The sequence below is a fragment of the Leptodactylus fuscus genome, chromosome 5, assembly GCF_031893055.1.
Source record: "Leptodactylus fuscus isolate aLepFus1 chromosome 5, aLepFus1.hap2, whole genome shotgun sequence".
NCBI classification, from domain to species: Eukaryota; Metazoa; Chordata; class Amphibia; order Anura; family Leptodactylidae; genus Leptodactylus; species Leptodactylus fuscus.
In genome coordinates, this window is record NC_134269.1 from 95,950,676 (window position 1) to 95,965,037 (window position 14,362).

The following is a 14,362-nucleotide window of genomic DNA, read 5'->3' on the forward strand; positions in this document are numbered from 1 at the left end:
CAGCAACTCAGCTGCAGAGAGTCTGCTCATCAAGGAAGGCTTAAGAAGCCAGCTCCAGCAGCAGACTGGGGGCAGAGTTTCGCTGGAGAGCCAAAGAGAGTGGTCATATTTTTGGAGCTGTGTCCTGAGTGATTCTACTGGCTTTTTGATTTCTGTTATTCTAGGTGAAGTAACCTAGTCTATGTTTAGTTAGAGCCTAGCCGGGCAGGTATTTATTTTTGTATTGTTTCCTTTTGTTGCTGCATTTTTATAGTGAAAATAAACTCTACTTTTGGTTTGGACTAAAGAATCTGGACTTGTGTGTCTATGCCACCCCACCTAGCAACCCCAGACCCTAACAACATGTTTTGTTATCGTTTGTGTGTATTGGAACAACACAAAAATACTGAGAAAAAAGGCAAATTAGACATGTATACATTAGACACACCTTTTCAAAATTGTGGGTAAACAACACTGAGTGCCTTGACTGTGTGTAAGGCATCATGAAATCTGAAGATTACCAAAGGATTTTGGGTCTCACTATAGGGCCCAGGTCATGGGTCTTCCAGCAAGACAATGACTCTAAACATGCTTCAATAAAGCATCCAGAAATGAATAGAACCAAAGCGCTGGAGAGTTCTGAAGTACCCAGTAAAGAGTTTAAATCCCATTGAACCTCTGTAGAGAGATCTTAAACTTGCTGTAGGGAGGGAGAAGGCATCCTTCAAATATGAGAGACCTGGAGCAGTTTACAAAAGAGGAGTGATTCAAAACTCTACTTGACAGGTGTAAGAAGCTTGTTGATGGTTATAGGAAGCGATTGAGTTCAGTTATTTTTTTCCAATGGGTGTGCAACCAAATATTAATTTGAGTGTGTCAGTAATTTTGTCTGACCCATTTTAGGAGTTTGGCATCAAATTATGCAATTTTTGGCTTTCTTTTTTTTGTGTGTTGTTCTAATATACACAAGGGAAATAAATATGTGTATAACAAAACATTTATAATGACAATAATTTTCTGGGACAAATACTTACAGCCATGACTGTATGTAGTAATGCTGGAAGTATTGAAATTGTATAGTTTATCATGATGTTTGAAAATATTGAAACTAGTTTATCATGATGCTCTCTGCGCTTTAAACAGAACCCTGAGACTATCACAGAGCAGGAGCATTTATACGGAGACTTTATTACACATAGGTGGATTCTATGAATCATCATCAGTCATTAAGGACAACATTGGATCATTCAGAGATCTGAACTGAACTGAACGGAGTGAGTTTGCTGCACTGAATGTAAAGAGGCCGAATAATATTTGCATGCCCCACTTTTCAGTTTTTTATTTGTTAAAAAAGTTTAAAATATCCAATAAATTGTTGTTGATTCTTCCCCCAAAAAATTAAAATTTCATATCTTTATGTTTGAAATGTGGCAAAAGGTTGAAAAGTTCAAGGGGGCCGAATACTTCCGCAAGGCACTGTAGATGGCTGTATAGTTTTGTGGAAAAAGCCCAGTACAGTTTAAATTTATTCATTTAATTTCATGTTCATTCTGGGTTTAAACTGTATCTCCAGTTATAAACAACTTTTCATAAATGAATTGTTAAGTTCATATAGGAAACTTTGAAATATATCATATTAAAGAAATATGATTTCATCTTCGCTTTTCAAGCAGATACTTTCTCCTTTTTCGTGCATGAAGGGGGGGGGGGATAAAAAAGTCTCTGAAATAACTGTAGCCGTTACACTCTACTGTTCCTTGCTTTTTTAACACTGCTAGGTTGTAGATAGGAGGCTACTAGTAAATAGAATGTAGCAATAAATCAATTAAGCAGCTCGCTGCAGAATCACATGTCCATATTTTGGTCAGACGCACAGATCAATTGAAATCAATTGATCTTTTTTTAATGGATGTAAAACAGTTCTGATAGCCCTTTTTTTTAATTTTATATGGCCGAGTTACATCTGTTAAAAACAGATCAGGGCTCGTTCACATCTGCGCCTGGGAGTCCGTGCAGGTTTCCGTTTCCTGTACAAAACAGAGCAGGAGACGGGAAGCTGCAGGACTCTTTCAAACCCATTCATTTGAATGGGTTTGAAAGGTGTCCGGCCGTGAGCGCCGGTGAGTGTTTTATGCTCTCCTCGGTGAAACTGTTTTTTTTTTAAACGGACACAGAGTCGGACATGCAGTACTCTGTGTCCGGTTTAAAAAAAACGGTTTCGCCGCGGAGAGCATAAAATGCTCACCGGCGCTGACGGCCGGACTCGGCATGACAGGTTGACAGGAAACCTGAGAATGGACTGCCGAATGCTAGTGTGAACCCAGTGTCAGTTTGTTGGGTCAAAAAAGAAAGACCAGTAGAATTCATAAGGTCCATTAAAAATGGATGCAAAACAGATGGCATGTGCATCTGTATTTCAAGGACGGTAGAAATGGAATAGTCTTGTGAATAAGGTTCACCTTCTGGAGACTTTGACACAATATCCATCTAAAATCGCCAAATGAAAAAGTTTTGCAAGACTGACTTTTTCATCTGGCATTTTCAATTAAAAAGAACGAACATCCTAGGGACCACATTATAGTCAGTGGGGTCCCTCAGACTCTGTTGGTGTCAGCTAATCCGTTTGTCTGTTCTTCTGGTCCTCCATCGGGTATTTACGCTATTGTGAACCTAGCCTTAGGCTTTATTCTTCCCAATACTTATGATCCGAATTTTCCTTACGCTTCCTCTAAATACATAACTGAGCTATGTTATTGGTGTCAATAGAGTATAACAACCAGTCCTTGATGTCTACAGCAATGAACATGTCTTATTTATGATTCCTTGGGAAGATATTTTGATTTTCATTACCTCAGGAATAAAATGTGAATGTCAGTACAAGGGGTCAAGTTTTATGGTTGGATGGCACAAGTGAAATCTGTTTACATAAGCTGTTTACAATGCACGGTCTGCATTAATTGGCTGGCCACAAATTAATTCTCTTGTACATCTGGCACTTGATCCTCTTGTTTAATGTAATGAAGTCATAGAGAGGTGCCTAAAATGTAATCCCAGCGCTGTACCCATTCCAGAAGTCACCTAATATTGTACATAGAACTTTTGGTGTTATAAATCTCATGCTGTACTCTCTGTCCTTTAAATGACTGCATGGAACTATGATTTGTGTATCTGTGTAGCTGTAGACCAATGGTACGCTATGGAAACCAGTTTTTTCCCACGTAATTATTATTATTTATTATTATTTATTTATATAGCACCATTAATTCCATGGTGCTTTACATTTGGGGGTTACATACAGTACACAAATTATGCAGGCAGATATAAAACTAACAGTGACTGACAGGCACAGTGGGGTAGAGGGCCCTGCCCGCAAGGGCTTACAATCTAGAAATGCATATATATTACAATTACAATTTTGTTTCATAGCATATCTTTAGAAATATCCTCCAGATTACATACACTTATGCCGTCAGTTTTACGGATGTGCTGGCATTGTAGTAATGAAGTCTGCACACTCCTGCATACCTTCTGGGAGTTCCCAGATTTGTTAGATTTTTGTGTATCACCTCAAAATTTGCAGAATACTTCCCAAATTGCCTGTGCTGTTTCTGTTGCATCTCTGTGATATACCCCTCTGCTTATACAATCACTTTGTGTTGCCACCTGATTAGTAGAGCTAGGGCATGTATAATGGAGATTAGTTGCCCATGGGTCACCATGTGGATTGGCCATATAAAGGAGATTATGAGGATGGAGGAGCTGACTGCATTACTCAAGGGTACTGAGGACAAGTTTCAGAAGTCTTGGTATTTTTGGACAATCTTCCAAAACTCAACAAAATATAGTGCCCTTTGTAGCACTAACAGGCCATTCCTCTTCCCTTTGTCTGTTCACTCTCATTGAACTGTGTTTTCAACTAACAGGGGACCACCCCCTATGGGTACCTTACAGTTCTTTGGGATTTGTTACTATTGAGCAATATTGACGCTGAAAACCTTTGTCTACCTGTTTAGAATGATTTGTGATGGTTGGCGCTGATTTAACCCCTTCCCACCAGCGGAATTTTTTTATTTTTATTTTTGACTCCCTGCCTTCCAAACCACATAACTTTTTTAATTTTTCCCTTCACAGAGCCATAATTACATGTCACCTATATTTTATTTATTTATTTATTTATTTATTTGGGGGGGGGGTACAGTTTTAGGGATATCAATTTTATATAGTTTTATTTCCATTTTAAACCCTTAACAAAAATCCAAAACTTTGCAAACACTTTTTTTTTTTAAGTTGCCATATTCTGACACCCATAACTTTTTATATTTCCATGTACTGAGATGAATAGGTGTACTTTTTAGCTATAATATATCTGTCTATATACACACGTGGACAAAATTGTTGGTACCCCTCATTTAATGAAAGAAAAACCCACAATTATCACAGACATAACTTGAATCTGACAAAAGTAATAATAAATAAAAAATTCTATGAAAATAAACAAATGAAAGTCAGACATTGCTTTTCGCTTCAACAGAATTTAAAAAAAATAAAATAAAAACAGGCCTGGACAGAAATGATGGTTCCCTTAACTTAATATTTTGTTGCACAACTTTTAGAGGCAATCAAACGATTTCTGTAACTGTCAATGAGACTTCTGAATCTCTCAACAGGCATTTTGGCCCACTTTTCATGAGCAAAGTGCTCCTGTTGTCTCAGGATTAAAGGGTGCCTTTTCCAGACGACATGTTTCAGCTCCTTCCACAGATGCTCGATAGGATTTATGTCAGGGCTCATAGAAGGCCACTTCAGAATAGTCCAATGTTTTCCTCTTAGACATTCTTGGGTGTTTTTAGCTGTGTGTTTTGGGTCATTATCCTGTTGCAAGACCCATGACCTGCAACTGAGACCGAGCTTTCTGACACTGGTCAGCACATTTCTCTCTAGAATCCCTTGATAGTCTTGAGATTTCATTGTACCCTGCACAGATTCAAGACACCCTGTGGCAGATGCAGCAAAGCAGCCCCAGAACATAACAGAGCCTCCTCCATGTTTCAAAATAGGGACAGTTGTCAGATTCAAGTTATTTCTGTGACCATTGTCGTTTTTTTCTTTTATTAAACAAGGGGTACCAACAATTTTGTCCACGTGTGTACATATGAAATTTTTATCAGAGTCATTTAAGTTTGTAGACCAGGTGATTTTGGACACAGGGATACCTAATGTGTTGTGTTTCACAATATTTTAGTACTTTTATATGTGTTCTAGGGAAAGGGGGGTGATTTGAATTTTTTTTTTTTTTATATATATATATATATATATATATATATATATATATATATATATATATATTTTTTTTTTTTTTTATTAGACCCCAGGGGGTCTGCTCATTAATACAATGCATTACAATGCTAACGCATTACAAAATGCTGGCATTTGTATGTCAGACTGCATATAGGAACCTGTGATACAAATTAAAGCCAGTCAAGCTTGGGAGCATTTAATAGTCTCCCTGCTCTCATGACAATGAAACACCAGCCCCGGATCTTCTTTTGGGTGCCATTGATCCTTTCCAAAATGGCAGCACCCATGAACCACTGGGAAAATTGTGCCTCAGTCAAAGCTGAGGCCAGGAGCCTTAATGGGTCATTAGTCCAGGTCTCTGCTGTATAATACTCCTGAGAGGCCACCATATTTAGTTACCCAAGATGTAAATGTTGGGAAGGGGTTAAAGAGTAGCTTTTACCCCCTCATCCAATTAATATTCTTAGCATCTGTTAATAGTTGTTGCTCCGCTGATTTCAGCACAGTTGGAATTTTAACTCTAGCCTCAACTATTCTCAAGCAACAAGTGCAGTTAGTTTTTATGTCTGATGTGCAATCTAAGCTTAGTAATGTCAGAAAGGTGGTGTTAGGCAGGGAGGTGTGATTCATAGCTCCAATCAGAGGCAGCCAGTGTCAGAGCTTAGAATCACACCCCTTGTCTGCTATGCCTTCCTGACAGTACAGAGCCAAGATAGCATTTCAGGCACCAAAAATAACAGATATGATTGCTCAGGAATGGTGTGGGCTAGAGAAACATTTCAACTGTACCAGAAGAGGGGAGCAGCATCTATTAACAGTTGCTAAGAAATGAAGTTGATAGGAGTAAAGTCCTCTTTAAAAGGGTTGTCCATGCAAAAATGGGCAACACATTCAACTTTAAAATCAGCCTGGGGCATTGAAAAAAAGTAAAAAAAAACAAAAAAAAATCATACCTGTCCCCGATGCTCCGGTGTCCTTCTGACGCACAGTCTGAACCTTCTGCCGAACGGGTCTTCCGGAGTTCTGCTGGTTGGCCTCAGCAGTCACATGACCAATGAGGCCAATCAGCGGCCTCAGCAGGCCTCAGGAAGAGACCCATGATGTCACTCACAGGCAGTGATATTACATGCCATTCGCCATGTGACCGCTGAGGCCAATCAGCGGCTTCGGCAGAACTCTGCAAAAGGACCGTTCAACAGAAAGACTGGGACGCTGCGGGAGCACACCAGAGCATTGAGGACAGGTGAGTATGATTTTTTTTTTTCAATGCCCGCAGCTGATTTAAAAGTTAAAGGGGTTGTCCATTTTTGCCTGAACAACCCTTTAAGAATCTATACCTGTTACTCTCAGTTGTGTGTCTTTATTTTCCTATGGAGCCGTTATAGAATTGCTACATAAGCAGTTCCCAGATGTGCAATAAATTTGGAACTTGAGGAATTCCCCAATTTGCCATAGGAATAATATTTAATATTAGCAAGTAAGCAGATACATATGATGCAATACCATTCATAGTATCCATTCATAGGCCAAGTCACCCCAACTATTTTCACCAAAACGTACTGCAAGGCTAACTATAACTGATTCGGGGCTCTGGTTACAAAGCCAATACCTGAACAAATAAATGTCTCCAACTTTGAGTAAATGGAACATCAGATAAGACATGACACCAGCAGGAGTTCATTACCTGTTTCAGGTGTACAACAAACTCTATATTGTACCTTGTTTTGTTTGTATTACATTTATATTTGTGACTTTTGTTATTTACAAAAATTCATTTTTTACAAATGAAATTTAAATACCTGTGAAGAATCTGACATTGGATTATTATAAACACATATTACACATTATGCGTCGCCTCTGTTTGTCTTACCAGACTAATACTTTATGTTCCCTTTTCGTGCTAAACTATGACCTAGCTACACACCTGACTAGGCTGGAAGGTACAGACCACAAGCCATAAAATACAAAGACAGATGTCTTCCCTTTAGCATTAGCTTTTGCTTCATATAGTCTAATCTCCATTACACCAATTTTGCTCCTACTTTTCTAAATTTTATTTTAAGAAAACCGCAGTAAGAAAGGCTGTCAATTTAAGTCCTATTAAATGTCAGGGTGTGGCTTTCCTGGTGTACGGACTTCATGGCACAAAGCTTACACTACTTTACCAAAGGTCACACTATTACCTGCTCTCACAGTCTCGGTTTTCTCTGCCCCTTTCTTTAGAATGCCAAGCTTTCCCTTTGAAAGCATGAATTTCATCCTTTGATTATACGTCTTATTAATAGCGTGAATATTTTATATAGTTTGATTACATGGACCTCGCCGGCAATTAGACGTAAGATCCGTTAAACCATGAGGTTATTTAATATGCAGTTTTACTCCACACTTTTTTGGGGAGAAAATACTAATCCTTCTTTTTGATGTGCATTGGGTATAAATGACACTCCAACCTGGGCATTTCTGATATTCCTTTTGCTGTCTTTTGATGAATTTTGATTGTAAAGTTTGGACTAATCCAATCATCCTTCTTGTGAAAGTTGAGAAGGCTGAGAAATAGGTGAGGAACGCCCAAGAGTGGAGACCGTGAAGTATTATAGGAAAGCTAGATACTCACTATGACCAGTTTACAGTGTCCCAGCTTTTATATCAAGGGAGACACATTATTGTTGGAAATATATGGCCACAAGCCATGATTATTCATGAGAATAATCTCATAGCAAGTCTTGTGGACACTGTAAATGTGATACTGTCTATACAACTACTTGTTAAGCATGTATGAAATCGGTTTTTACTTTAATAATGTACTTCTTCAGAAATTTTCCTAGCAATAGTATACATTTCTTATTGAAGTGAACTAGTTTTTTGATCTGTCTAATATAATAAATCTTTCTTCCAGGAACATCTTTCTCTGAAAAAATATATTGTGGATGTTTTGATTGAGACGCCTGTTCCTGTAGAACCTTTAAAAGATGGCGATGAGAAGCAAAAGAATAAAAAGAAAGCTAAAAAGCTGAAGACGCGGATAAACTCAAAGTATGTTTTAGTCCTGCCTACAGTTACATTGTTATGTAATGTACAAATTTTATCCCTAAAGGTACAGATGTAGTCATCATCAAACGAATTGACAAGGCACGCTGTTCCGCTAGCAGTGGGCCTTTCCAACTTGTTTCTTCTCCCTCCCACCATAAGTGTCGGCTATTTAATTAGAGAAATCCTCAGAAGATCCAGCAATCCAAAAAGTATTTAAAAATTAATAATTAAAGGTGTATTCCCATCTCCCTTGTTCCCCAGTCTTTGCTGCTGTAAAGACTTCTTTCTCCCTGGTTTTCAACGTTAACTGGTGGGCGGGGTTTCATATGCAAAGTCATACTGTCCGACTACCTCCAGTTTAGCTCCCCCCCCAAATTAGCGTGTAGCTCCGCCCACCACATAGTGTGATCCTATGGGACGACTGAAGGGCCTGTGATGTCATCAAAGGTCCTATAACACTTGGCTTTAGCTTGTTCTATATAGAGTCGGCTAAATCTTAGTGGGCTAAGGGAACAAGTCCTTCTATCCACTAGCTTTTAGCCTGCTCTATATAAGAAAGCTAAATCCTAGTGAGCAGAGGGACCAGGTCCTTTAGCCCACTAGGATTTAAACTGTATTATATAAGAAATCAGGACACAGGAACAGCTACAGACACAGGCTCACTCCCATGCACTTAGCCCCTCCCTCCTCCCCCCTGAGAGCAGGCAGCTATGTCATTTGACATTTGAGCAGATAATCCCAAGGGCCATAGAAACGCAGTGTCAACAATGAAGTGAATAAAGTAAGATAGTGGACAAACAAAGCAGTTTTGCTGAAGCAGTGTATTTAGGAAAAGTCTTAAATCCACATTAACAAGCAGTATAGATAGGATCCTTGTTATGGGACAACCCCTTTAACTCTTATTGTTCTCATAATGATAAAAAAAAATGTTACATATCTTGAAGAAAGCAAGAGAAAGCTGACACATTTCGGAAACAGTCATTCCTTAGTTGTAGAATACCATTTAATTAGCAGCACTATGGGTGGGGAAGAGAGTGCTATTGTTTAGCCTTTGGCTAAACTAAGCCTTATACTGCAACCAGTGATATATGTCACTTGGCCTGATTGCCTAACAAGAGGAAATTGAAGTCCCCTCATATTACTAAGTAAGGGCGGGTTCACACTTGCGCCCGGTCTCTGCTTTCAGGTTTCCGTCTTCTGCCTAAGAAACTGGACAGGAGACGGAAACTGGCAGTCAGTTTTCAAACCCATTCATTTGAATGGGTTTGCAAAGTGTTCACCCATGAGCGTCTTTTGCTCTCCACAGCAAAACCGTTTTTTCTTTTTTTTAAACGAACACAAAGTCAGATATGCAGAACTTTATGTTTGGTTAAAAAAAAAAAAACAAAAAAAAACTGTTGTACCGCAGAGACCAAAAGACGTACACAGGCGCTCACCGGGGAACACTGAATGCTGGGTTTCCATCTCCTATCGGCAGAAGAAGGAAACCCATAAAGCGGAGACCAGGCGCTGGTGTGAACCCTCCCTAAGCTTTGTAATACGTTCAGTGTCCTCCTATGTTAAGCACCCTCGACACACACATTAAACACTCCCCACCCTATTCCCCCGAATAAAAAATATTGTTTAATACAAACAAAAAAAAATACAGCGGCAGTGATAGTGGGACCACTGCTGATAATAGCAACAGTGGCCTCGCTATGATCTATCAATGTGCTGTGACACTACAATGTCACAGTACAAAAATATTTAATAAATTGGTGTAACCAGGTTGAAAACAACAACAAAATAGTCATAGTGGAAATGCCTGTATTGGAGGCCCCACAATGTGTAGACACTTTGATGCTAAATTCAATAAGACCATTGAATTTAATAGTGTCAGTGACGTATTGCATCATTATGCAACGTGTCCTATGTGACAGCAGTCTCTGGCGTATTCTGTGGATGGTGGCAGAGCATGTGAGGCAGCGCTGGAGCCCAGGGAAGGTGTATATACTGTTTTGTTCATTCACCTCCGCTAATTATACTGAAGAGAACCCTAGAATATGATAGTACGTGGGTTACAAAACCTCAAAATTGTGGGGCCCGAAATAGTTAGAAAACCCCTATGTATGTGAGACTTTTTATTAATGTAGGGTCCACTGTGGGACATTATTCTGTATGGATGGGCCAGTATGGAACATTACACTGTATGGGGGCCACTTCGGGATATTATACTGTATGAGCGCAACTGTGTGGAGGTCCGCTATTGAAAATTATACTGTATGGGGTCCACTATGAATATTATACTGTGTGGAGGGACCTCTATGGTACATTGTACTTTATGGATGGGCCACTACGGAGCATTAAACTTTATGGGAGCCAGTATGGGATATTATACTGTATGGAGGGCTATTGTGTGGAGGTCCACTATGGAAAATTATACTGTATTGAATATTATACTGTATGAATGGGCAACTATGGTACATTATATTGTTTGAGGACGAGTTTGAGACATTATACTGTGTGGAGGGCCGCTATAGGACATTATTCTGTCACAACAGGGATCTTTGACCTGAATAGGGGGTGCATGCTTTCTTAACAGCCTGAGGCCCATGACACCCTTAATCTGGTCTGGCGGTAACGTATAAATTCAGCTTACCCTTTAAACATTGCTGAATGTGGGGGCAATCATATTTGGAGGTATTATAAGGGCCATTTTATTATATGTGGGGAGCACCGTGGAGGTCAGTATACTAAGTGTGGGGCACTGAATTGTGAGGGTCATTATACTAAATGTGGGGCAATTGATGTGCTCATTATACTAAGTATAAGGGCACTGACATGGATATTCTACTGAGTGTGGGGGCACTGAGGGGGCCATTACATACTTGTTAACTAAGCCCTTATTTTATTAACATTTATACATTATCGCTACTTTGGAGGTAGCTTCTAGAACTTCTTTGGTTTACCTGGTATAAATCAGGTACTTTGCAGGACTTTTTTGCATTTGAAAAAATTACAAAAACAATACAAGGCGAGTTGAGGTGTTTCAGTACCACACACTGGAAAAGGAGCTTTGAGTAGCTGCTTTATACCAGGTATACAGCAGAAAGCCCTTCCTATTTCTGCGTGTCCACGTGTATACCAGTGTGTACTCGTTTGAATTTCTAAATGATTGATTTTTCAATTGATGACTTGTTGGTCATAGTGATTAGGATGGTAAGAAAGACTGTGTGTGTTAGTGTCACTATTTTCTATGTACACGGTAGATATATTTTGAATATGTTTTAATGTGTTTGTATAGGAGGGTATGAAAATAATGTCCAGATCATTTGCTGTGCACTTGTCTGGAGGTTCCCAGAGATGAGCCTAATTTATGGCCACTTTCTCTGATTGAGCAAGAAAACTGAGTATTGATTTTCAGGATGATGTTTCACCTGTTAAGAGCTTTTCCATAATTGGAAGGCACTGTCGTGTGAGTCTATGGCTCTCGTCCAGTTCACAATAGCCTGTTCTAGACTGGGTAAACCAGGCCGGTTCTTCCACACGTTTATTGATTTTTAAATGAAGTATCAAAGAAAATCAATAATAATCAACAAATAGACGGCGTCCGCTGCTGGTGTCAAATCTCAGGGCTGGTTTAATCAATTTAGTGTTCTGTCACAACATGGGACACGTTAAAATATCATCCCACGGAAAGCAAGTGGTCAGGTCTGCCATTTGTCAATGCTGTATAAGGGTGCAAGATCAAAATGGATAAGTATGGCATCATTCCTTGTAGACCCCTTGTGCTCTATATTTTAAACTATAGTTCTAAAGGTCATCAAAGTCAAAGACATCAACCAGTCCTAATCTGTGTATTGTTAGACTTTTCTTTATAATTTTTTTTTTTTCCAATTCAAATTTTTATTGCAATTCTATAACTTTTTTTTATTTATTATTAAACAGGTTCTGTATTATACAGAATGCATCAACCATTAACAGCTGCAAACTGTGACACCATCGGTTGCGGCTGTTGTTTTTTTTGTTTTTGTTTTTTATCCCATCACCTCCTTGGACTCTAGGGCAGGAGGATTTACTCGACCTTCTGAAAATAGTAATAATAAGCTGCCATAGTACACATCTAACATATTGTGAGAGAGTGAAGGGTGTGGTCTGGGAAGACAGGTATATCCCAGCCAGGCAGCTAAAGGGTGTTTGGTAAAGGCCCACACCAGGGAGGTCAGCTGACTAATCAAGGCCTGATAATAGTCTGTGTGTGAGGACTAGGAGCTGTAGCACCACACTGACAGAGCTCACCTCTCCATACCAAACCTACAGAGCAGGTACTGTGCCACCTGTTGTTGTTGCCAAGGTGGAAGACTGGTAGCCAGTCTCCTGTATAGTCAGGGAAAACTTTCCTTATGTTTAAGTTAGTTCTCAGCCAAGAAGGCTTTCGTTTTGTTTATTTGTGCCTTTGCAAAGGCAGTGTATGCACTACAACTGAATAAAGCTTGAACTTGTGTGCAATCCAGTGCCTGTGTCCCTGTTTCCTGCACTGCTACAAGCATCTACCTGAGCGATTCCCCACAATATTCATAGATTTGTACTCACCTAGTGGAGGTCAAAAGAGTCTTCTTCTGGAATCTGTCAGTCCCAAATACATTGATAAACCTTTTTCTACTGTATATAAAAGCAATATTTTTAAGAATTTGAATTTAATTTATTTTATCACAATGAAATGGATATAAAAAAAATACGGTACTATTCCGTTATCGGGCCAGCAGCAGCGCATTTCAGCACCAGCTTTCGGGACAGCAGTTCAGTTCAGCAGCGGGAATTACAATGACATCCGAGGACTGCTGGCCCGATGCTTGTGCCCAGTAGCCAGTACATCAATGACCCCCCCTCCATCTCCTCCTCCTTCCAGTGCTGCCCCCCAGCTCTCCTTACATCTACCCCGTACCCTCTCCCCGCCACATGACTAAGCCGATGCTGGCCCGATGATAGAGGCCGTGCTTGTGTGTAGTAGGCAGTACATCGATCGATGCCCTCATCCTCCTCTTCCTTCCAGTGCTGCCCCCCAGCTCTTCTTACATCTGCCCCGTACCCTCTCCCTGTAATAGGCCTCACCGTAAATCTTGAGCAATGAATGCTACTAGATAGCCGCCGGACGCTGCAGAAAGTTTGTCCCTCCGGCTCGCTGTAGCTCACCGTTCCTATAGTCGGCGTGTTTCTTGTCAGGGCCTGGATTGAGCCCCGGTGTCTTTCCTTTCGGTCTCGGTACTAGCGCTGAGGTGAGGCCTAGTCGTGTGGCGGGGAGAGGGTACGGGGAAGATGTAAGGAGAGCTGGGGGGCAGCACTGGCAGGAGGAGAAGGATGGGGGAGGGGGGTCATCGATGTACTGGTTACTGGGCACAAGCATCGGGCCAGCAGTCCTCGGATGTCATTGTAATTCCCGCTGCTGAACTGCTGTCCCGAAAGCTGCTGCTGAACTGCGCTGCTGCTGGCCCGATAACGGAATAGTACCAAAAATACAACACAGATCTGAGTTAATAATCCTTTTCGTAGCCAAATCACACCCTCTCAGTGACCTGGTGGGCAAAGGAATAATATAAATAACACATAAACATCTTTGAATATCTGTATGTATGGGGAATAGTTTTAAACTGCGGTTTTCTCCCAAAGTCCTCACCCTTCCATATTCTTGGAATATCTTTGTTTATTGTAGCGTTCCACAAATAATCATAATTTTCCTGGCTGTGTTTTTCCCTTCAGATATTTTCTAGTCCTGCGGACTGAACCATTTTCTAACATTTTCTGATCAACCATCAAACAACATTATAATTAAACCTGCCTCCTTTTTTTTAGTTACTTGAATGTACAAATTGTCTCCTAGTAATAATAAAGTTGGGGACATAAGAATCTGTATTCTTTATTTTTCTGATATCTTCATAGCCAAACTCTTTGAGTACGCCTGCATACTGGCACATGTCGACATGGTATAAAAGTAATCCGCACCCTCTGTTGAACACCTGGGACAGTCAGATGAAACTCTCCTTCCTATTCTATTTTAGAAATACCAAAACGCAGCTGT

At 40.1% G+C, this 14,362-nt stretch overlaps 1 protein-coding gene across 2 annotated transcripts in view; it reads left to right on the plus strand.

Moving 5' to 3' along the window:
- Nucleotides 1-14,362, plus strand: part of SCAPER (S-phase cyclin A associated protein in the ER) — a 173,799-nt gene that overhangs the window by 86,551 nt on the left and 72,886 nt on the right. For both annotated transcript variants that reach the window (XM_075273805.1, XM_075273806.1), the window contains exon 20: nt 8,174-8,310. In XM_075273805.1, the coding sequence (XP_075129906.1) occupies nt 8,174-8,310 (137 nt within the window). The remainder of the gene's footprint in view (nt 1-8,173; nt 8,311-14,362) is intronic.